The sequence below is a fragment of the Camarhynchus parvulus genome, chromosome 5 (assembly GCF_901933205.1).
Source record: "Camarhynchus parvulus chromosome 5, STF_HiC, whole genome shotgun sequence".
Classification (NCBI taxonomy): domain Eukaryota; kingdom Metazoa; phylum Chordata; class Aves; order Passeriformes; family Thraupidae; genus Camarhynchus; species Camarhynchus parvulus.
This window is the reverse complement of record NC_044575.1, coordinates 53,066,500-53,090,068: the sequence shown is the minus strand read 5'-3', so window position 1 is coordinate 53,090,068 and position 23,569 is coordinate 53,066,500. Positions and strand designations below refer to the sequence as shown.

General features: G+C 46.9%; 1 protein-coding gene across 1 annotated transcript; it reads right to left on the bottom strand.

Moving 5' to 3' along the window:
- Positions 1-1,186: 1,186 nt before the first annotated feature.
- Positions 1,187-22,746, bottom strand: LOC115904673 (inverted formin-2-like). Its single transcript, XM_030950244.1, has 5 exons — positions 22,628-22,746; positions 4,148-4,556; positions 2,724-2,839; positions 2,032-2,191; positions 1,187-1,224 (listed from the first exon to the last, which is right to left on the bottom strand). Exons 2-5 carry the CDS (start codon positions 4,539-4,541, stop codon positions 1,187-1,189), a joined length of 708 nt encoding a protein of 235 aa, XP_030806104.1. The 5' UTR covers positions 4,542-4,556; positions 22,628-22,746.
- Between the last annotated feature and the right edge of the window lie 823 nt (positions 22,747-23,569).

Here is a 23,569-nt window from a genome sequence, read left to right as displayed (position 1 = left end):
CCTCACACCCCATGTGAGAGGCAACTTACTTTGTTGAAGAGAGATGAAAAGACCTCATGATGATCATTCATGTTTATGCCATCACATATCCTTAATAACTCCTCATCATCCTCTATTTTGAACTCCTCAAATGTGTCACACTGGATAAGCAGATCCTCCTCCTCGATGTCTCTGCAATATTACAGCATTTGTTTTCAGTGGAGAACCCTTCATTAATTTTCAGATGACTGTTTTTGTTAAATAGCTTTTATCTCTTTGCCTCTCAGACTCAGCCAGTTGGTGTTGAAAGTACCCAACTCTCCCTGATTTATAAAGGAGGAGATGCCATCAAGTGCATCCTTTCTTGAACTGAAGGTACCTCTTCCTACAATCAACAAATACAAAGGAATGGGACTTCTCATGGCATAACCTGGCCCAGCAAAGGCTTGCTATGCAATTCTCCTTGGAGCTGTAACAAGAGAGTGGCATTCTGACCTTTCTGAAACCAGGCCACCACCTCCATTTTTTTAAAGTCAAGACTAATTGAAAATATTCCAGTGATGTTTCTATCTGAAAAACTTCCTTCTCTGTTATTCAAAACTGGATTAAAAAAACCTGACTTTTTCAGCACTCTCAAGACCACTCAGTGTTAGAATTTTACAGTTGCTGCTCTAATAAAAGATCTTCTTTTCCCTCATTTTTACGGTGTTGGATAGAGCAATTTCAGTTACATGGATAACTGCAACTCACATAAACTGCATTCTAGAATTTGCACAGATGTTTCTGATAGAACATAATTTTTAAATTACATTCAGATATGCATTAGTAAATTGTTTTAGCTGGATGCTTCTGGGACCAGCAGCAGCAGCAGTGAAGGGGTGCTCAACAGAGTGAGCTGCTCAGTGAGCCCACAGCACTGCTTCAGATTCAGTCTGAAACAGCCTCAATGAGGACACTGCCACTCCATCTGTGCCTAGAGCCTCTGTGCATGCCATCTGTGCCAACAGCTGTCCCTGTGACACTGTGGTTGGCAAGAGCATCTTAACACTGGCCAAATGCCTCTAGCTCCCACGGAATGGGTGCACACAAGCATGGTCCACTCCACCCAAGCACACTGCACTTCACACAACAGAAGGCTGGATAAGTATTAAGTTTCCAAAGCTACTTCACTGTCAATCTCATTAAAAAAAAAATTAAGTAGAGATCCTTACCTTAGCTTGTCTAAAACATCCAACAGCTGAAGCCCTGGCAGGTGAAAAAAATAGATATAGTTGCATTATGACCCACTTGGTACTCATTTGTTATGATCTTTATATATGTTATGTTCATAAACACTTTTTGTAGAGAGAAAAAGTGAAAATATCTTCAGATGGATAGTGGGGTAAAAAAAGTGGGTAGAGTCATCTGGTAAATGATGAGACACCACAGCACACATCTGCAGAACCTGTGTGAACCACTGTACAACCCCCCTGGGGTTATTGAGTGACACAGACACTTTTGAGGCATGAAGGACCTCTGTCCAAGTTAGATATCTAAAATCAGTCTGATACCGTGCAATATTCCTTGATCTCCATGGAGAGAAATGGAACCCAGGCTCACCAACTCAGATGCACTCAGCATGTGAGGTGAATCCCAACAATGGTACCTAGGAGGCTGGGATTCTAGCAGTTGGAAAGTTCTGAACCATGCGAAAGCCTCTGTGGCTCAACTGAGTAGACACAGAGTGAAGAAACTTTATCAACTCTCACAAGTAGCTGCAATATATGGAAATGTGGCCACATAAGATGGTTGGTTATAGAAATACTCTGAAGAAGCTCAAGTGATACAGTGCTGCTGGGATTCCAGAAAAGATCAAAGCTATGGGAAAGCAGCAAAGTAAAAAAAATCTGTTGACAGAAAGGCTGTTGAGAATAAAGGACAAAAGAAAGAAGAAAATGAATATCTGCAGTTTTGTTGCCCAGCCTCTTCAGGCACCTTATGGATGCATCTGAAAAAAAAGTGACCATTTGGTAACTGACTTTCTCCAGGGAAAGGTGTAACAAACATCCTTACCTATGAACTCGTTTCTGATTTGTGTCCTTGTTCTTAGCTCTTCTTTGCCCAGGATGATGGCATTGATGGCACTCAGCAGTGTCACCATGTAGGGCACGTTGTCTGTGTTGGACAGCTCATTCATGATGATGCTGAACCGGTACTGCTGGTTCTTCACACTCTGAGGGAAACACAACTGATATTATGACAAGGATGGTCCATACAGACAGAAATGCCCATGAGGGTGGTGCAAGCTCTCAGATGGAATTAGCATCTGAAATCCTCAGTCTATCCCACTGTGCACAGGACAGGAAGATGGGTAAAAGCAGCACTCCTCCATTATGGAGCAGGGGCTGACTGAAAACACCTCTTGGATCCCTTTGTGCTTTCTGGTAACTGATGCATGTACCTGAGCTCGTGGGCAGTGAAACCTGTGGATGTGGCACCATTTATTCTGCTGATCTGGTGCTGCTTTTGTTGCCAGAAAGCACCTTGTGGTTGAGTGGCAGTCATCTGTCCACGCAAGTCACAGAACAGCACCACAGACCTACACTGATCACAAAAAACTTCCTACAGCTTTCACTTTATAAACCTCTATTTCTCTTACCAAAACAATGCAAAATAAACTTTATTCCCACCCTTTTCTATGGTATATGGGTCTGTCTGCATGGATCAAAACTGAGCCATTCCTTCTGCTCCAACCAAACACTTGCCTTGTAATGGTCCAAAGCATCCAGAGCCAAAGAGTGCCCATCTGATGAGTAAATGCACAGTGCAGCCAGGAGCTCAAATATTTGCTTTTTCACCATGACATTAGTTGTGTCAAGTGCTGTGGGAAAAACAGAAAAAAACAAAGCAGAATTTATAATGACATTAATGTTCTGAATCTCAGCGTCTTCTGCTACATGAATTATGAGCAGTAGTAGAAAAGAGACTGAAGGAGGGGACCCAGAACAATGGAAGATGGGAAGAGAAATATCTTGATGTACAGATATCCCATCCCAATAGCATTATGTGATGGTAACTTCTAGTGGGAACAGTAAATGCTAAAGGTATCCCTTTGGCATTTTGGTGCAGCTTGTGCTTATTCCTCTTTTCCATGTCCCACTGACATGCTGCAACAGCAGCCAAGATTTTTCAGCACTCATGGAATTTATTTCCCATTTTCACATATGGGTATTTTCTAGAACAGCAGATGAACAATTTTCTTTGATTAATGACACTTATTTTTTGTGCAGAAAAGCTCAATATGCATATGAGTTAGAGCAATTGTTCCAATGGGTCCCATGTATTCCCTTTTTGCATTACTCTTTCTCTGTGAGCCCTGGGAGCTGGGAGGGAATGCATCAGGCTGTCTTATTTTTCCTATATTAGAGCACAAAGAAGCTCCAACACTGAAAATCCAGGATACCCCCTGTTTTCACAATACAAAAATGCCAGGTCCATATATAGACTCAGAAAACACAGGGTGAAGAGGGAAGAAGGGGACTTCAAAACTGAAGAAGGAAGCAAATCAGCTTTCAGACTAAATGCATTTTAGAAAGCTATTAATAAGGGTTTCTGGGAACAGAAGTTATCCTTCCAGCACCAGCACCATTAAGTGCTGTACAATAAGTCCTACAAGATGCCCTGATGAATTTCAAAGCTAATGATGAGCCAAGTGAATGGCAAGAGAATGTAAGTGGTGTTACCCACCATCTTCCAGGAGGAGCAGGGTGAGCAGCACACAAAGCAGGCTCTCTTGAGTCCAAACATGCCACTTTCCCTCCTCTTTACAGGCTACAAGACTGCAAGCCCTTTCAGTTCCTTTCCTCTGCCCCTGGGGCTCTCAAAGACTGAACAGCAAACATCTGCTGACAACCAAAGGGTTGAAGATTCCTCATGCCTGTATACAGGTAAGGCTGGGTTTATCCCCAGCTTCTCAGCAAACTATGACAATATTTGTGTGGAAATAGCACCAGGTGGCAAAGGCAGTGTGATTTCATAGCAGTTTTATTTTAAAGAAGAAAACAATCCCATTAATCAGTTGTGACCAACCATTTCCAACTAGCCTGGTGCAGGGCAGGAGGACAAGCAACAGGAAAGTGCCCCCCCCAGTGCTGCATGTGATGGATGAAGCAGGAAGGTGTCCTCTCACCTTGGAAGAGTTTTCTGACGTAGCCCTCGTTGCTCACAATGTATTCTATGCCTTTGTGGGAGTTCATGACTGCTCTCACACAGCTAATGCAGGTGAGCTGAAGCAAGGCATCAGATATCCTGGCCACTCCTCGTCCTGACAGCCTGTCCAGGGCCTCCAGGAGGAGATCCAGCCCAGACAGCTCCAGGAACTGGACCATCCAGGCATCATCACTGTTCTCCAGCCTCTTCCTCAGCCCGGAGTAGTTCACCACTGAGGGCATTTGCAGCAGACGGATGCACAGCTCTGGCTCTGCATTTTCCAGGTTGGCCTCTGACTGGTCGGTCTCCTGGGGCCCAAGCTTCTCCTTCAGGGCAGCCCACTTCTTGTGGGCACCTTCCTTTTTGATTGACATGGTGAATGGCTTGTTCTGAAAGAAAAAGACAAAGTGAGATGTTTGTCTGGACTGACCAAAAATGATCCAGTAGCCCTGCTTTTTAATTAGTAAATTAATTAGTAATTTAATTAGTATTTAATCAGTAATTGGGATGTAAATTACTGCAGGTAATTTACTACAGCAGGTCCGAGCTCTCCAGCATGTAGCACATACACTGGAGCCAGTCTTCTCTTGAAGAAACTCAATATATCCCCACCTTACCCACACACATTACATTCAGGCTCTGAAGACTCTGTGGAGAGACTTCTAGCACATCCAAGCCAGCAAACACAGCTTTAAAAGTAGCCAATTTGCACCAGTCAATTGCCACTACCTGTTTTCATGCAGTGAAAGGAAAAGGTTGGAAGCAGCATTATCAGCTCTGAACTCCTAATGCCCATTAAACCACTTCAAAATCTCACTGTGCTGGAGAGGCTGTGCAGTTTCTAAGCATTTGTAATGGGATGGAGAAATAATTTTGAGCATATCCTGCTCATAAGAGCATCTGATTACCCTGTTCCTTTTTCGCTTTTATTTCTTTTGACTGATGTTGAGGTTAATTTTATAGCACTCACTTAATCTCTTCCTGTCTGCTGTAATAGCAAATATGTTTGTACACATGGTGTTCATGCCTGATAATGTCAGAGCCTGACAGGCTGTGAGCGCAGGTACAGCAGCAGGAGGCTGGCTATAAAAACAGCAGAGCAGTTTTTTGGAGATGGGGAGCAATGGCCCGTCTCCCTGGAGGACATGGCCTGTCCAGCCAGACCATCAGCAGCAAGGAAGGCCAGGAACTGATCCAGACACACAGAAACTGCAAAGCCAAGTGTAGATTTTATGGTTTTAGGCAGGATTATTATTTTTCAGACTCACAGGGATCAAGGCACACAATGCAGGTCCTTTTCAAGGCTGCATGCAATGGTTCTGGCCACTGAGATTAGCTCAGTTGGTCAGAGCACCGTGCTAATAATGCCAAGGCTGTGGATTTGATCCCCATATGGGCCTTTCACTTAAGAGTTGGATTTGATGATCCTTGTGGGTCCCTTCCAACTCAGAACATTCTGTGAATCTGTGATTCTGTTTTAAAGCTGAATTACTCCCATAGATGACAGTTTTCCCCACAAAAATTGATGCTACCTCCCCATCCTGCCACACCACCAGTACCTCTGTTCCCCTGAGCTGCTGAGCCTGCAAAGAGCTCAAAATAACCTGGGGCCAGTTGGCCCCAAAACTCAGAATTTAGGGGACTGAGGAGATTATAAGAGACTCCTATTTTCCCTTCCCAGCTTGAGCACAAGGCTTTCTAGCCCAACAGTGACTAGAAAAAATGCTTGAAAATCTAAACCAAGTAATCTCTGGAAGGTTTTGTTTCCAGAAAGCCAACATAAAGGATGGACCCTTTACACTGGTTAGAAAAAAATCTCATTTTAAAGCCTGCCTTGTGATTTTTCCTGGGGACTGTGCCATTGAGGAAAGTCCTGGCTCCTTCCCTGCAGCAGAGCTGCATGGCTTCTGTTTTACCCAAAGAGTCACTTTGGCAATCTCCCCTTGGCAAATATACAGTCAAAAGACTTGCTCACTGATTAGTGACAGGCATGATATTATAGGCCTAAAAATGCCTCTTGGAAAGATGCAAAGTGTGATGGGGTAGGGCACTTTAAAAATTTCCCCGAGAAAATGTGATGGTGGGACTTTCTGGCAGCTCACAGCATCAAAGTCTGCATTGAGAGGTCAGAGGGGTGGAAGAGTTAGCAGGATTTGGTGACAGAAGATCCATTTAGAGAGCTCTAGAGAAACCCTCTTGCAGAGTTTTCTTTTGCTTCAGTGGGAAAGAAGCTGGCCAAGCACCCAGTTGCTCCCTGTTCTGTTAGCTGAAAAAATGATGGTCACGATCCAAAAACATGAAGTGGCAAATATACCATCTGAGAACACACTGTACAGCTGAAAAGTGATAAAAAGGACCATAAAAAAACCAACACAACCAATCCCCAAACAAACCTCCCTGCCAAAGCACAGGCTTGAGTTTCCAAGATTTGTCACCACTTCCTGCAGTCCAGAGCCCTTACTCACTCTTGGTAAAATTCTTTTTGGGATTAGTCAACCCCAGTATTCAAGCCCAGGAATTTGGATTAGGCTTGATGCAAAGGAGAATAGAAATACCTTCCTCACTGGAGGGAGCGAAGCCCTCCAGTGAGTTTCCTGCCCCAGGTTCACAGCCCTGGGGATGGGGCAGTATCCCACACCTCTCACCAGTCATAGTGACTGCAAATCTACAGCCCTGGGGCTGGAGAGTCCACCTGCAGTCAAATTCTCCTCCACACTGTGCATGGAGCCCAGACATCTCTCTCCAGTGCTGGGGCCAAGCTGTCCTTCAATGTAGGGCAGTACTGAGAACCATCTGACCTGGGTGCTGGTCAGCCCCTGGGGCTGCAGAAGTGGCTGCCACCTGCAAGCTCCTCTTCTCTTGTATGACTTTATTTATACTCAGCAAATCACTTTTTTTCATTTGAACGTGAACAAACATTTCTTATCCAGCCAGATAACAAAGCAGGCTGACTTTTTGCTCCCAGATGTATGAATGCCTCATTATATTGTATTTGCATTATACTGTATCAGCTACAGCAAGTCAGAGAAATTACAACAGCATTATTGACCTCAGGCTTAGCTGATTCCTGAAAATTAAGCTCCACCAGTGCAACAGGAGGCAGGAAATACCGAGAGAGCATCCTGTTTACCAGCAGATTTGTTCTGAATTATCCTTCCCTCCCACCTGCTCCACACAGATGTGAAGAGATGAGAAACAGAAGCGGGCATCACCTCTCCAAACAGCCCTGGCTTGTGTTTTCATGCACTAAAATGAACAAATTGGATTGATTCAATATTCTTCCCCACTGAGAATGCACCCTTTTTGCAGGAAAGGATAAAGGTAGCTAATGTATCTAATTGTAAAAAGGGAATAAAATAAACAGGAGCTGTACGATATAAATGGGAAGGAAATGAATATGGAGGAGATGGCAATACGACTTTGCAGATGGTGTGATAAATCTGTTTACAAACACAGATAAGAGTGATATATTGTGAATGTAACATCTTTCCATATTTTCCATGAAGGAAAATGTTGCAAAGATTTTCAGATACATCCTTAAAGGGCTGCTGGTTTTGCCTTTTATCTCTGACCACAGGAGCTTGTTAGCAGGTAAATTATCTCAGCAGAGTGAGACAGACAAGGACTGAAATGGAATACATCTATCTGGCTGCCTCACAGAGGCTATTTAAACTATGCTGGCCAAGGGAAGGAAAATGCCCTGTCAAAACCAGACAGGACAACAATACACCTCACCTTTTGCCAGCAGAAGGCCACAGGGAGCTTTGCTTTTTGTTTCCCAGGGCACAGATGGAGCTGTGACGGTGGAAGCAATGTCCCCAATGTCCCCTGTGTCTGACCATGCCTGCAGCCCCCACGTTCTGCCTCCCCAGCTGCCTGCTCAGCACTGGGGCTGGGTGCTGCTCCCCTGGGCACTGACAGTGTGTCTGTGCCTGCTGCTGTGGGAACACTCACAGCCACAACAAAAAACACAGAACACTTTAGCTTAGGTTAAAGACCTCTAAGATCATCGAGCCCAACCATTAACCCAGCACCACCAAGCCCACCACTAAACCATGTCCCCAAGTGCCACATCTACATGCACTAAATGCAATCCTCTCCTATCTTCTCACCCTCAGAAGCTGGTTAGCCCTGATGGGGAACCACAGAATGCTAAGGGGTTAGAATGAACTCTAAAGATCATCTAGTCTCATCTCCCCTACCATGGGCAGGGACATCTCCCAACAGACCAGGCTGCTCAAAGCCCCACCCAGCCTGGCCTGGATGCCAGGGTTGTGGCATCCACAACCTCCCTGGGCAACCTGTGACAGTGTCTAGCAACCCTCACAGTAAAAAATATCCCCCTCTTTCAATCTGCACCCATTATTCCTCATCCTGTCACTACAGTTCCTGATGGAGAGTCTCTCTCTTGCTTCCCTCTAGGACCCTTTCAGATATTGGAAGGTTGTTATAAGGTCTAAAGCAGCATCAATATAAAAGTACTCTTAATTTTAGGAGATTGCTTTGGGAAACATTAAGATATCCTGAGAGCTTGTGTTCACAATTCATGGTGCCAACTCCTTGGATCACTGGGTTTGCACAGTTATAATGTTCCCTGCATCCATCCAACCTGGTCTGTAAAATTTTCTCCTCCTTTCTTTCTAAATCAGGCGCTTCCCAGATTCAGTTTTCTGTGCCTCTCTGTCCTTCAAGTCCACTCCTAGGGAGATGACATCTGTGGGAGATAAATCAGGGCACATCAATACTTCCTCCATCCTGTGAAGCTGCAGAGAACAGAGCTGCAGAGCACAGCTTTCAGTCTAAATTATTACATGCCTCCAGGATGACACGGATCACAGCAAGGACTGGGGAGGACATGTGAAAAGAGATTTCTCAGGGCAGCTAAGTATAACTGAGTGAAAACAAAAGGGAGAAAAAACTGCAGGTCAAAACTATTCTGATTTTTTGGGGAGCAGACCCACTGCCTATGCAGAAGAACAGGACTTTGGGGCTGCTGTGTGTGAGGAGGAACAGCAGCTCCTTGCTGCCCTTTGAAGAATTCTGGGAGCATCCCAATCCCACATGCTGCCCTCACAGCCCTCTGCTCCCCTCCACAAGACTGCCAGGGTGAGGAAAGCTCCTTTATGCTGCTTGGTCCCAGCCTTCCATGCCTGCTCCTGGCACTCAGGAGCTGTTCTGCCTGGCTGACTGCTAATGACAGGTTTCACTTCTAGGGAGCTCCAGTTTTCCCTCTGCTGCTGGGAATACGCCAAGCCTTTGTATTTTGCAACATGTCAGACTACTCAGTCCCTAAAAAGAAACAACATCCTGGCTTTGTGCTTTCCAAAATCACTTCTGGAAGTGTGATGTGTTTCCTTCACCTCTCGTTTTGCTTTCATTTGTGCTGTTGTTTTCCTACGCAGTGTTGGAAGAGCTCACCCACACAAAGGCCAACAAACCATCCTCCCATGCACCAAGATGAGTTGGGGAAACCACAGATCTCTATTTTAGACACCAACCTGACCCCTCGGTGTGGGCCCATCAGTGTCTGTAGGAGCCAGCAGCATTTTCAGTCTCCCAGAGCAGCTGGGATAAGGGCATGGTAGGAAATTCAGGCAAGCAAACCAAAGGCATGGTTTGCACAACAGACCTTGCCCCAGCAAGTGCTGCCCTGTCCTTCTGCTGCCATGGCCAGCAGCCTCAGCAGTCTTTGGATCTACATTTTCTGTAGATCACCTGTATCAGAAGCCAGAATGTGTGATTTATGATCAAAAAATGAAAAGGTTTTGGAATGAATGCCCACTTTTGCTCTTCAGCACTGAAGAAGGTCTCTGGCACACTGTGCTTTGCTTTGGCACAGCCTACAGGAGCTCTCACAACACAGCCCAGGTCAGCTGTGGCCTCAGCAGTGCTGCAAACCATTATGAGGAATATTTTGTCTTTAGGAAATGAGGGAGCATGGACACACACCCTGCTGCAGCTGTGGGCAGGAACTGTGCCATCCACACTGAGTGGGCCTGGCACAGGGCTTCTGCAAATTCCCAGAAAAGGACTTCAGTGCACAGACAAAGGGTGGCCATACTGGTAAAAATTTGTATGTATTTTGCCAGTATAGCTTATTCTTTCACAAATAAAGGAAAAACATGTTGTTCTGATTCAGTCCCATTCACCACTACCAGGATGCTCTGTGCCAGCACAGCTTTTCTCTCCTGGGCAACTACAGACTACACTATTGTGTGATGTCTCACAAAATGGCTAAATGTGTCCATTCAATATGTACTGCTAGCAGTGGAGTTACACCAGGTTTAACCAAAGGGAAAAAAATTGCCAATGCCTTCTTCCTCAGTAAATAAACACATTTCTCACTGGGCTGCTACAGGACCACAAACAAATCAAACTCAAGGACATTTATGTCAGGATCTTCAGTGGCCTCTAAACCCTTATTTATGTGAGAGGTTCCACGAGCTTAGCTTCAAATGGGTTGGAAACCACTCTTTGTTACTCTAAGTGTGAAGAGACAACAATCACTTCCCTTAAGGGGGTGAGCCAGGTTTAAACCAGACTGGTGCAGCTGTCAGACTTTGTTTCTGTAATGGCCACTGCCACTGGGGGGGTGAAAGTGGCTTATCTGTGTGAGTCAGACAAACCAGTATCAGAGGCTTTCCATGGTGGGTACAAACCCTGGGCACCCTCAGGTGCTATCACAGCCCCTGGCAGGTTCCACCCTGGAGGGATGTGCGGCGGTGGCCAGCACTGGCCCCAGGCAGAGGGTGCCAGCCCCCAGTTCTGCACCAAATGGGGCCACCAGTGGCTCACCCCAGTCCTTCCCCACTGCTGCTGTAGCAGGCCCATAGGAGCCAGAGGGGCATCCTGGCTCCAGCCAGAAAGGAATAGACTCGGGTCCAGATCCCATGAAAACTCTGATGGGAACAAGGAGGGTCTGGAGATTCCCCTGCTCCAATGCCCACACACTCCGGCAGGGGCAGCAGCTCCATCTGCCAGCGATTTCAGCACCATTCAGCATTTTGGGATGCAATTTATTATTATCATTTGGGGTCATGTGAGGAGCAGAAACTGTTACCCAGCAACACGGACAGTGCAGTGGTAACTTTCTAAGACTCCTGGCTTCTGCTCTGTGGGAAGCTGTCACACAAGCAGATATGACAGCCAAAACCCTTTTATAGCCTTTTTTTTTTGTTGCTGATGTTTTTAAAAACCTCCCCAGGATGCCAAGAGGACAGAGAAAACTGTCAGAGGGAAGAATTCCTACCTCAGAGCTGAAGCCAAATTATTCCATTGTCTCTCCCACAGGAAAGGATACTTCTCAACCAGTTGTGTGAGCTCTCCTTTCCCCAGCCAGATCCTACTCTCCTCCTCTCGTCAAGCAACCTTCAGTCAACACACTGTAAATCCCCAAAGAGTGTCTTTATAATTCACACACTCTAAGAAAGTTCAACAGGATGTCAGTGTCTGAGAGTATGCAAATACCACTCTCCAGAAAGGTGCAAGAAGTGACTTTTCTGTGGCCTCCAGGGAAGGCATTTGCATGTCATTTGTCAACCTCATTCACCCTGTGCTGGTGGCTGGCTGGTGTCACTTCCCCGTGGGCTGGCAAGGTGGGAGCCTTGCCCCCACTCCATGTCTGTGCCCCAATATGAGAAAGCACTCCTGGCATGGGGTGACTCAAAGCAGGGAAATGACCAAAGCAGGGCAATGATCTGGCAAAGGAAAGGAAAAACAATGAGAAGGAAAAAAGAGGATGCAGAGTGGGCAGGGGGTGGGATGGAGAGCTCGGCTGTGGGTGGGGACAGCCCCTTGCATCTTGCATAAGCTGAGCTGGGTTTTCTGCCTTTGTGGCAGCAGAGCTTTAAACAGTGCAAGGACTCAGGGGTCTTTGCAATGCTGAAAGAACCAGAGTAGCTTAAAATATTGAGGATGTCTAACCCAAGGCTGCCCACCCTAGGAGAGGGGCCAGACAGCAAAGGCTGGGAGCTCAGGCAGTGTCCCCTGGACAGGGGCTCAGTGACAACAATTCTGCTCTCACTGGGCACCACTAAGGTCCTGCTGAGCTTCAGCCCAGCCTTTATGGGCTGAGCAGGCTCTGAAGACATTAAAAGCTTTTTTTTTTACAGAAAACATCTCTGTGCCTTTCTGGCTGATATTTAATGTGAAAGCTAGTTTGTGAGCCACAGCTGCAAAATGCATCCACTCAGCCCCTTGGGAGGTGTTAACTGAAACCCAGTCATTATTAAATTGTGAATATTTCAACATGGCCCATTTCAGCATAAGCCTCCTGCCTGGCTCAGGGGTAGCAGTTAGGCTTCAAATGTTTATTTCTTACTCTGTGAGGCTCTACCCTGAACTGAACCTCCCAGATCAAAAGTTGGAACCCACATCAAGAGCCTTCCTGCCTTAGGTGGGAAACTCAAGCCTTTGTGTACATGAGCACGACTCCACCAGTATTAGAAATACACTGATCTGTCTGCCCCTTGGTCCAAATTCAGCTGGCCTTTAAGAGCCCAAACTGCCCACTTGCTTTCTAACTAAAACAGTTTCACCATAACAATGTAATGTCCAAGGAAATGACTCTGCATAATTCCCCATCCTGCCATAGGAAACACTCTGGGGGTGTGCCCATACAATCCAAGACTATTGTTAATTCAGGATGGGTTTTACAGCAGCAAATGAATGTCCCTTTACATTTCATGCAGTCCTGAAGTGTAATCCCCAAGGCCTCAAAAGATTAGTCACTAATCTGGTTCTTGGGAGCAGGACCAGGCTCACAGCTGGTTTTAGGGGAAAAAATAAAATTTAAGAGAAAAAAAAATCCTGCAAAGAAAGGATTGTGATGGTACAAATTCCTGTTCTTGAAAACCATGGAAGCAATGTAAAAGGTTATCAGTCAGGTCCCATTAGGTTTCATTTGAAACCTGAATCCGAGAAATTGCAGAAATGCTTCTCCTTTGAGAAACGTTTCATTATTTCTGACACCAAAAAAACCCCACCCAACAAAACCCCACAAAAAAACCCAAAAAACCCCAAAGCAAAAAAGCAGAAGTGGAGAAATTGGGCTGAAAAGCAGGAAAACCAGCTCTTGGGCTGCACTGTTCCTCTGCAGGCCACATGGAACTGAACTTCCAAGTTTCTCAGAGAGAGGGCTAAATGGTTTTCCCCCAGCAAATCAGCCCAATTTTACCCCAATTTTCTAGCAGATGATTTGGTGGTCCTCTGAATAGTAAATACACCAAAACCAAATAGATTAAATCAAGAACTAAGAGTTTAGTTCCATGCTAGGTCAAGTAGAGTAGAGACCCTTTACTTTTTGAGTATCACTCTGCTGCCTCAGAATCACAGAGCAATGGCTTGACTGCCCACATGGCCAGACCACAAAATTCAGGAATCCAATTAAACAGACATAAATACAACCCATTTGCCTTTAGGAATCAGATTATTCCTAATTACAGCAATCAGTGTCTTCTCACTGCTCTATGTTTCTGTGACAAATTCATTCCCATGCCAGTGTCTTTTCAAGGAAGTCATGTCAAGGGCTTTGGAAAAGGAACACCCAGCTCATTTTGGGCTGGCAGGGAGACCTGTGCCAGCCAGAGGTCTGCTGCAATGGCTGTTTCTAGGTGATCCTGCCTAAAATGCCTTGTATCACTCCCTTCTAAATCACTAAACATCAGCACAGATGTTATTCAAGAATCCAAGATACAATATTCACCTCTGCATCTCTGTGATGCTTTTGTTGGGTACTCTGGCACCCATGGGGCCAGTGATAACAACTACATGTCTACAGGGGGAAAATTAGGGAAATAAACTTGGATAATTCAATTTCTCTGTTCATTTGAGAACTGAACTCTGAGTTAGAAGGACCAGTGTCAAACAAAGTGCTGAAATGGCACTGAAGGGGTATTAGGCATGGATGAAGACATACAAATTTAGGGAGAGAGCGAAGTAAAATTTAAAGGGAAGAGTCAAATCCTCCCCCTGCCCACAAGGTTTCTGGCCTCAGCAACATGACATTATACACTGGGGGCAGCAGGAGATGCCAGAAGAGCTACTGGGATGTAAATGAGGTGAACTAATGATGACCTTCCCAGGTACTGGGACAGCACAGTGATAGCAGCCAGTTTGTTCCCTTGTGGGGAGCAGAGACATCTGAGCATCCTCAGGAAATCAGGGGAGCAAGACAGGACTGCAGAGCTGACTGCTGCTGGCTCTTACTGAATTTCTCTACTCTCCTTGAAGACTGACATCCCTCCAGCTCTCTTGTCACAGACCAGCTCTCTGATTGCTTTGTGGCTGAATGCATTCACTTTGGAAGATGTTAAAAGGAGGAAAAAAAAAGCCTTCTGAAGTAGTCTATATCTGATGAATACTTCAGATAACAAAAATAAAAGATTCTGCTACTGCCAGTAGCATATTTCCGGGAACTTTGTATCTAATGGGGTTGATCTGCTTAAAACATCCTTAACATTTGCTCTGCAGTTCTTTTGGTAGAAAGCTTCTGCAAGAAAGAAACATGGGGAGGGTGTTTTGGGGAGGGTGCTTCCTCCTGTGAAGATTTAACCATGAACTGTGAGGAACCTGGAGTTTAGTTGGAAAGGTGTTGACAAAAATCTCTGCCAAAATCCCAAACTGCACCAGCAGTTCTGCCCAGAGCACAGGGCCATGTACAGGTTTCTAAAGGATGTATGTGCTGCTAAGCACAGCTAAGAAGCCTAACATTTATTGTTTATTTTTCCTGCAAACATATAGTGCACCCGTGCCAAGGCTGCAGGGGAAGTGCTTAGGCACCGCCAGGATGAAGGGTGCCACAGCAGCTGGACTCTGCTCCCTGGTACACATGCTGGTGCTGCAGCAGCAAAAAAGATGTAATTACAGAAAAAAGACCTTCTGAGCCCTGCCCCAGAGGGAGAGAGGCAGCAGGGCCTGCCCAGGGTTTAGCTGTATCCTTCCAGCACAAGCACAAACCCTGCACAGTGTGAAGATCTTCAGGCAGGCAGTAGCTCTTCCCTAAAAACAAGTCTGATGCTGGAGGTCCACAGAGGAAAGGGTTGAGGGCATCACTAAGCCAAAGAGCTACCCAGACCCATATTTACAGACATCCCTTCTGAACAGAGCTCCCAAGACACCAGCATGGTGCAGAAAGGGGGAAGTGTTTTTCCAGATGTTCTCCAAGCACGTTGCAAATGCAATTCCCTTCTACCAAGATCAGCTTTTCCATTCAGCTGCTGCTGAATCACAGGGGCTGGTATCTCATCTGCTGAACAGCCCAAATGCAAACATCCTGAGTGTTTTTGTTCAGATAAGGCTGACCACAGCCAGGACTCCTAATGGCAGGGGTGAAGCACGTATTGCACACATTAACGAGGCCAGCCCCAGATACTGCCAGGTACTTTCCTGCTCGCTGGTGTGAATGTGAACATTACCAAGGCTAATGAGAGAACCTGCTCAGCTGCTAATTCAAGAAGTTAAGCATCTGAGCTGTTTAAAATAAATGCTTGAAGAAGGCTGGCTTAGCATGATTTCAACATTAATCCACTCCAAAGATGCCTTTAGAGTATTTTCTCTACTGCTGGGTAAAAAAGTTTGAAGAACCTATTTTGTAACCCAGTAATCCTAAAACATTAATTCGTTTAACCTTTCATTTTGCTACAGTACTCATTCCAGCTGTTTTGAGAGGACCCAAAATTGTCCCCCTAGATACTAACTTTCCAGTTCCAACCCAGTCTTTGTATTAATGTAAAGAGGTTTTAGTATGGCCCAACCAACTGCGGATCATGGGAAAGGTCTCATGCTGGGTCAAAATGACCTTACTATACTAGCAGGATATCTAATGATTATCATTTTTACCTTTCTCAGTTGTTCCTTATCACTTTAGATACTGTTTTGTTCTTTGCAAAGAAATCACTTGTTCAATCATATCCCCTCAGGTTTGCATAGTCCAAAGAGCTGCAGTGCTTTATGCCAGATGAACATGTGGCTGTCATTAATCTTCAAGAGGAAAATCACTATACTTGTCTGGTAATTTAATATACAGTGAATATTAGGATATAATTTTATAAGTGATTCATCTCTTCACATAGGGCTTGCTTTCTTACACGTGTTATCAGAACAGGGGTTTGGGAATTACAGGCTTGCAAATCAATTTAGCTTTGTGTTAGTCCTTTCCCTTCCTTCCTTAAATAGAGGCCTTATTTAAGGCTTGGTAATGTTTGCAGAGGTTCAGTCCATTTCCAGTAATGGAAACAACAAAACCCAAAATTTATCCCCAGGCTTATAAAAGAAGCTTCAGGACTGGGTAAATATAAAATAACTCATGAATATTGGACAGCTTGTTCTGAAATGGGAAACTACAGCCCATCAGTGCATAAACAAGCGAGCACAGCCAGACAGGCTTGGAAAGCAGCCTTCCAAGGGAGAAATGGAGCAGCTCAGCCAGTTTTCAGATGAGAGCTACTCAGGGAGCCTGCTGCCACATAGGCATGACACAAACCAGAAAGGAAGCAAGTTATAAAATGTATCAGGGAATAAAAACATTTGTTCCCTAGTTCAACTTCATGGCAGGCTCACATTTGCACCATTTGTCATATAAGTCAAGAAAACACATTCACAAATACTTTCTAAATAGCAGAGCCCACTGCTGACATGACAGGTAAATATTGCATTCTTACAATTTCTTACTGTAAAAAGTGTGAACTTTTCTGCTCTGCCTCAGATCAGATTTGCTTCACTGCATTATGCACACAGTTGAAAGTTAAGCCGACAATTCTAAAGGATTTATCTTTTTTTTTTTCTCTTTTCTAAATAGCAGAAGTAATTAATCTGCTTCAGAGAATGAATCAGCCTTTTCTGAGCTAGAAACACACAGAGGAGATTGTGGCTGTGTCTGGGGCAGGAGGGAGGCTTACTCACACAGCTGATGCAGCCACCCAGGGCGTACAGCTGTGGGCTGCAAGCGGGGCAAAACCCCAGAGCTGCACCCCAGAACCCCAAGGGACCTGCTGGGACAGAGGGAACGGGCTCAGCACTGCAGTGCTGATGGAAGAGATGAGCCAATGCACAAGGAATGGCCCAGGAGGGCTGTGTGGCTCTGCCTCTCCTCCTGCAGCCCTGGGTGGCACATCCAGCCCCTGAGGGCTGCACCCACTCCTGGGAGTAAATCCTCTGGCAGCAGGGGCCACCCTTTTATTTAGGGGAAGTACCTTGATCTGGGCCAGAAGGTGAGATGAGTTGATTTGCACAGTTTGACTTCTTAGTAGGCTGTGGGAAGAAAAGCACTGCTCACAAAAAGCTGCTGCCCTGTACTATGGGAACTTCTGTTTCCAACTGGGGCCTCTGTCAGAAAATAAAGCTAATGCTTAGCTCACTGCTTCCAGCCCATGCTCAGCAATGACTTAACAGAAAAGCAGGACAAGCAAAGAGCAGACAGCTCCCAGAAAGGGGAAGCCAGCAGAACAGAAGCAGCACGGAGATAGCTGCCTCATTAAAAATAATGCAACTTAACCCACGGAGTGAGTGCAACAGTTATGCCTTTGCTGCATCGGCAAAAGCAGAGCTGCTCACCAAAATGATAAATAAATAAATCAAGATGATGCCAACCTTATTCATTGATCTGGAGAGAGAAAAGGGGCTCTGCTGCTGCTGTTTCCCTCCCTTCATCCCCTCTGCCAGCCAGGGTGTGCTGGGGAGAGGATGTGCCTCCTGCAAGGGAAGGGCTGGCCTTGCAGTCCCCAGGACAGAGTGGGGCTGGAATGTCCCTCCCTCTGGGGAACACAGGGAAGGGGTGGGATAGGTGGCCATGGCTCCCTGTGCAAACAGGAGTGGAGATCATCGGACCACTGCAATGCCAAAATCACCAATATTTTCCATCCTAAAGTACAACTAAATATAGAGGTTTTATGGTTGCAGGATGCCTCCTTTCCCACACTTTCCTGGAATGATCTCCAAATTCCTCTGCTGTCCTTGCTTGTTAAAATGTGACTCAGCTTTCCCATCTGGAAAAGTGGAGACCCACATAGCTCCAAGGTGGCCAGCTGCCACCAGTGATGTCCTGTGTTAGCATTAGCCATCAGCTTGGGAGCAGGAGAGGCAACAAAGGCTTTGCTGAATAGTTTTTGGGTTTGGGGTGAAATCAGTGTCAGAGAGTCTGCAGGTACCCTGTGAGCAGCAATGCAAACCATCAGCTGAAACTCTCAGCACCAAGGAGTGACTGAGGACACCTGCCCACAGGCTCCAATGGAACAGCAGTGCAAAGAGCAAATCCCTCCTCTGGCCTCTAACAGTCCACAAAATTAATACTGCTCACACCTCAGCTGAATAATGATCCTGGTAAAAATAACAAGTGGGAAGTCAATGCTAAGTAGCACCACCTGGTGATAATTGCTCCAACCATGCCAAGTTCAACATCAGGCCTTACCAACTACAGCATTTGGCAGCTCTGCATTTGTCTGTTCTTGTGATACTGGACAAAGTGCTGGAGCAATGTCCCTTCTGAAGTGAGCTGTTTCTTTTGTGGTCATTAAACATTTTGGAATCAGCTGAGTAACTCCAATGCTGGAATGAGGACTTCATCCACTGTCTCTCAGTCTTTTCTGGCTTTGTCTGGTGTCCTTTATCAGCTCAGATGGTTTTTCAGAGACCTTGAAATACACCATTAAATGCTACAGAGCTTTTTGCAAACACTACTGCTTGCTTAAGAGTTTCATTGATCTGTGGCTCCAGCATTCCCAGCACTTTGAAATGTCAGCTCAGGTATTAAAATAGTAGAAACAGCTGAATCCATGAACAATATGTGTTCATTACATCAAACAGAAAACCCACCATGCTGTTAGATGCTCTCCTGATGCTTCCTGCAGATGTGAAAGGCTGGCTGACAAAGCACCAACAAATGTTCATCTGCCACATTACACAATCACTAACTTTTAATTTTGGGAACTCCTGTGGATGCCAGGCAATGACTCAGGGCCTCATGCTTGAACCCCACACCCCATTTTCTTCCATATTCAGTCTCATAAAATCACCTCATCTACCACTGACATTATCTGGTAGCAATCATAAAGCTTGGCTGATGCTCGTTATTATTTTTTTCCTAGGAAAAAGGAGCCAGAGGATACCTGCCCTTGACAAGGAATCTGAGAGGTACTGAAAAGTCACCCAAATGCTTTCTTTAAAATTCCCAATTTGTGCTTCACTCCAGTCCTTAAAGCACGCCTGCAGAACTGGAACCTCTGGAATGGTGTGACAACCGCACACCAGACCTGTGAGCATGAAGCTGCCCTTTGTTAGAAAGAGACAGTCAAAACTCAAAATTTGATGTGACTTCCCTGAATTTGTTCTTAGCATTTTGGCTGGCAGCACAGGACTGGAGAAATCTCAGTAAAATTAAAATACAGATTGTTTGCTCACTTGGTGCTCTCAGAGCTTTTTCTGGCCATTGGGAGATGAAGGCAGCCTCTGCAAGACCAAGCTCATGAACCCTGTATGATAAACTGCTCACAGGCAGTGTTGAGAAACACTGGAATAAACCTGAGCTTGGTGGATAATGCCAAAGGGATTATAATATATTAGGTCAGAAGCAGGTAGTCATGCACTGGACACGAGGGGTATCATGCTGCAGGGCTGTGTCTACCTTCTGCAAAATATTTAGGTATTTTTCACCTAGTTATATAAAAAGCAATGTACAATGTTAATGAATGGAGCAGGGATAACTCCTTATGTTTATCTGCACCTACCAACTGCAGTATTTTGGACTGAGCAGAGCTGGATTTGTTCAGTGTCACTGTGTGACCCCATGACCTGACTTTGTTGGTTCAGTGGTATTTTCTCTGAATCATTATTGATAGACCTTACTGCAAATATTAAGAGCAAGGATATTCAAGTGGGAGCTTAACCAGAGCTCAGATATGAAGTCTGAAGCTCCTTCAGCTGTTTCAGCTCGATGAATGTTGTTCACTGCCCAACCTGCAGCATTGTGTTGCTCCCCACTGCTGAATTACACCCATCTTCCACTCACAGCTGGCTGCAGTACAATGGTGGGATTAAACATCCTCATCAACAGAATAATCACTGCAGAAAAACCCCACATCTAATATTCTATGCCATGGAAGTAAATTGGGTGGAAAGAAGGACAAAATGCAACTTAGCTTGCTTTGGTAAGAAAAATTTTCTGCTCAGCTATTCTGGGAAAACTATTCAGCATACCTGGCACACAAGACAGGGATAAAGTTCAGCTTACAACACATTTGAAGCCATTTGCTGTGCAGTCCAGTGAAATCAGAAGTTTGCAAACAAAAGACAAAAGTTTGTAATAAACAGGGTACAGACCTAGAAGGATCAGACAGAAAATGAAACGGAAGAGGTCAGTCTGAGTCTAGCAGGGGTCACTACTGCAAGTGAGGGAGACTCCATCCTACTTAACTTCTCCCTTCATGACAGAGCAAGTGGGAGAAAGCTGAGGGAATACTGAACTAGCACAGAGCATGGGGATATGCAATAAAAATGGGATTAACAGAATGACTGGAATATGATGAGAGCTGACAGCAGAAAACGAAAGTCAGATGGACACCTGGAGAAGAAAATCCCAGCTTCCCACCTCCCATCACAGGACAGGAGGAACCTGAGGAGGAGGTTAATTGCAGCACCTACCTGGTGAGGGATTTATTTCTAGGTGAGGTGTCAGAAAAACATGAGAGGCGCAGGACAGACCTCTGAGCCCTGCAGCTCTGCTCATCCACAGGGAACTCAGAGATTAGGAAGCCCAGCTCACAACTGCCAGGGATCAGCAGAAGCTGGAGCCTGCTTCATGAGAGCAGACAGCGAGTTGGAGCTTGTTTGGCATTGCACAGTAAAGAGGAAAGCATGCAACTCCTATTTCTGCACCGATAAGAGAAAAGCACCAGGCAGGGAGAACGAAGCAGCCACAGCGCAAATATAAAGTAAGAGAAAGCCATATATTGGAGAAAGGGTTATAATATCAGTTCTATTAAGGTGTGAAATTTCCTTTTCCCAGAAGGCTGGCAATAAATGAATTACAGTCGTGTGCAATAAGGCATAATATCATTCTGTGTTTAGATTTGCTGACCTGCCAGGTCTCTTCCTGTCCTACATTTAGATTATCTTTTATACAATGGGTCTTGTACACTGCTTGCATTTTTTCAGCAATATTTTTGGAGCACAGCCTAGAATGGGATTATTAACTTATAACAGGACCAAAAAAAAATCTCATATCCTCACAGATTGTTGCAATCCCTTCCCCCCTGCCCTCTGGTTTTGGCAGCCTCTGTTTAGTGGAAAAATAAGCTTAAGTGGATGGAAGAGAAATGAGATTAGTGGCCAGACAGCCCAAATTCTGAGCAAGTTCAGTAGGACGATGGCAACCTCACTGTAACTCTACTGACTCCAACTTTCCTTTTCAATTAACTCAAGCCAGAAGTTTCCTTGCAGTCTACCCGGGAGCCTGAGATCTTTTGCACTGTGTTTACACGGAGAAATTCTTCAGTCTTAAGAATCCAAAAAAAGAATCTACAGTTCACAGTGCTGATCTGGTACAGGGAGGGACAACCACGAGCACCGTTTTGGGTTATTTCTTCTAAAATCAGTATGTCTGAGCACTCCTTCCCCGCCCACGAGCTCTGGAATTCAGCTCTGTATACCGATGTTGCAAGAAGCCATTTAATCACTGCAGAGTTATTGAGCAAAAGGGAGGATGAGGCTGGAGAAAACTATGTGGGAAAACCGGGCAGGACTTGGGAGACCTTGTCTGAAAACCACTGGATAACAGAACAGAATCCATCAAAATAAAAGCCTGAAAGTGGCCCAGCACAGACACAGGCACGCCATCCATGCACTCCGTGCTGGGAGATGCTCTGCCAGCCCAGCACAGCAGGACCACATCCCGCTGCCATCACACCTGCAACCCGCACCACGTTGCACCTACACGTGCAGTCGGGACCACATCGCACCCATACCCCGTGTGGCTGCAGCTGGCATCCGAAGGACACCCAGCACGGCAATCCCAACACCCGAGCCCTCGCACGGTGCATCTGCGGCTGCAGTGGGACCCGCTCCCACCTGTGTGCTCCACTCTCGCACCTGCAATCCGGACTCCATCCCGCCTATAAACACACCGCGCTGTGGCACCCGCAGCCCGGACCGGCTCCCGCCTCTCCCGTGTCCCGTCAGAGCGGCAGCGGGGCCCGTCCCAGCGACGCTGCCGCACCTGCAGCCCAAACTGGGTCCCACCTACACCTCCCTGCTGCTGTGGCGCCTCCTTCCCCCTGCGCTCAGCGTCCCTCACCCGGTGTGAGGGCGCAGCTCCGGCCCGCTGAGCTCCTTGCTCCGCGGACACCGGCCGGTCCCAGCGGCCGGCAGCGGGGCACGGGGGATGCCCAGCCCCGGCAGGGGGCTTAGCCCAACTTCTCCCGACCCAGAGGACCCCGCTCCCGCGATCGCCCCCGGCGGAGCTCGGCCTTACCGCGGCGGCTTTCCTGCGGCGGGGACGGCACCGAGCCTGCTGCGGGCAGCGCCCCTCACGGCCCCCGGCCCTGCCGCGGGCAGCGCCCCTCACGGCAGCCCCTCACAGCAGCCCCTCCGCCCGCAGCCGCCGGGCTCTGCCCGCCCGCGGGAGCCGCGCCCGGTTCCGGGGCGGGGCGCGGGCGGGGCGGGGGGTCCGGACCGGCCCCGCCGGGGAAGTTTGTCTCCTCTCGGGCAGGGGTTCCGGCGCCCCGCTCCAGAGCTCTGTTCTGCCGGGTGTATTCCTTCAGCAGCCCCGCTGCCGTGTCCCGGTCTCGCCCTGGCGGATCAATCCCGGGGGAAGAGCTCCGCGCGGAGCCAGTGCCGCGTTCCCCTCGCTGCAGAGGGGTGCTGCCCGTCCCGGGGGGCTCCCCAGTGTGTCCCTTCCTCCCATGTCCCGTGGGCATCCTGGAGGCGAGCGCTGCCCGTCCCGGAGGGCTCCCCAGTGTGCCCCTTCCTCCCCTGGGCATCCTGGAGGCGAGCGCAGCCCCGCAGCCGTCTGACAGCCGGAGCGGCCCCGGTGGGAGCGGGTGCAGCCCCCGCCCGGCCCGGAGACCCTCTCAGTCCGGCCCTGGGGTTTGGATCCGCGGCCCGGGGCTGGGAGATGAGAGGGGAATCACGAAATCTTAGGACAGGCTGCCCAGGCGGTCACAGACCCGAGGGATCCTGCCCCCTCCTCTAGGGACCCGGCACCTTGCAGTGTAAGCTCTTCGCTTTTCACACAGAATCATAGCATCAATCCGGTTGGAAAATACCTTTAAGATCATCGAGTCCAAGCGTTAACCCATCATTGCCAAGCCCACCACTAAACCACATCCCCAAGCGCCACATCGACGTGTCTTTTAAATACCTCCAGGGATGGTGACTCAACCGGTTCCCGGGATAGCCTGTTACAATGTTTGAA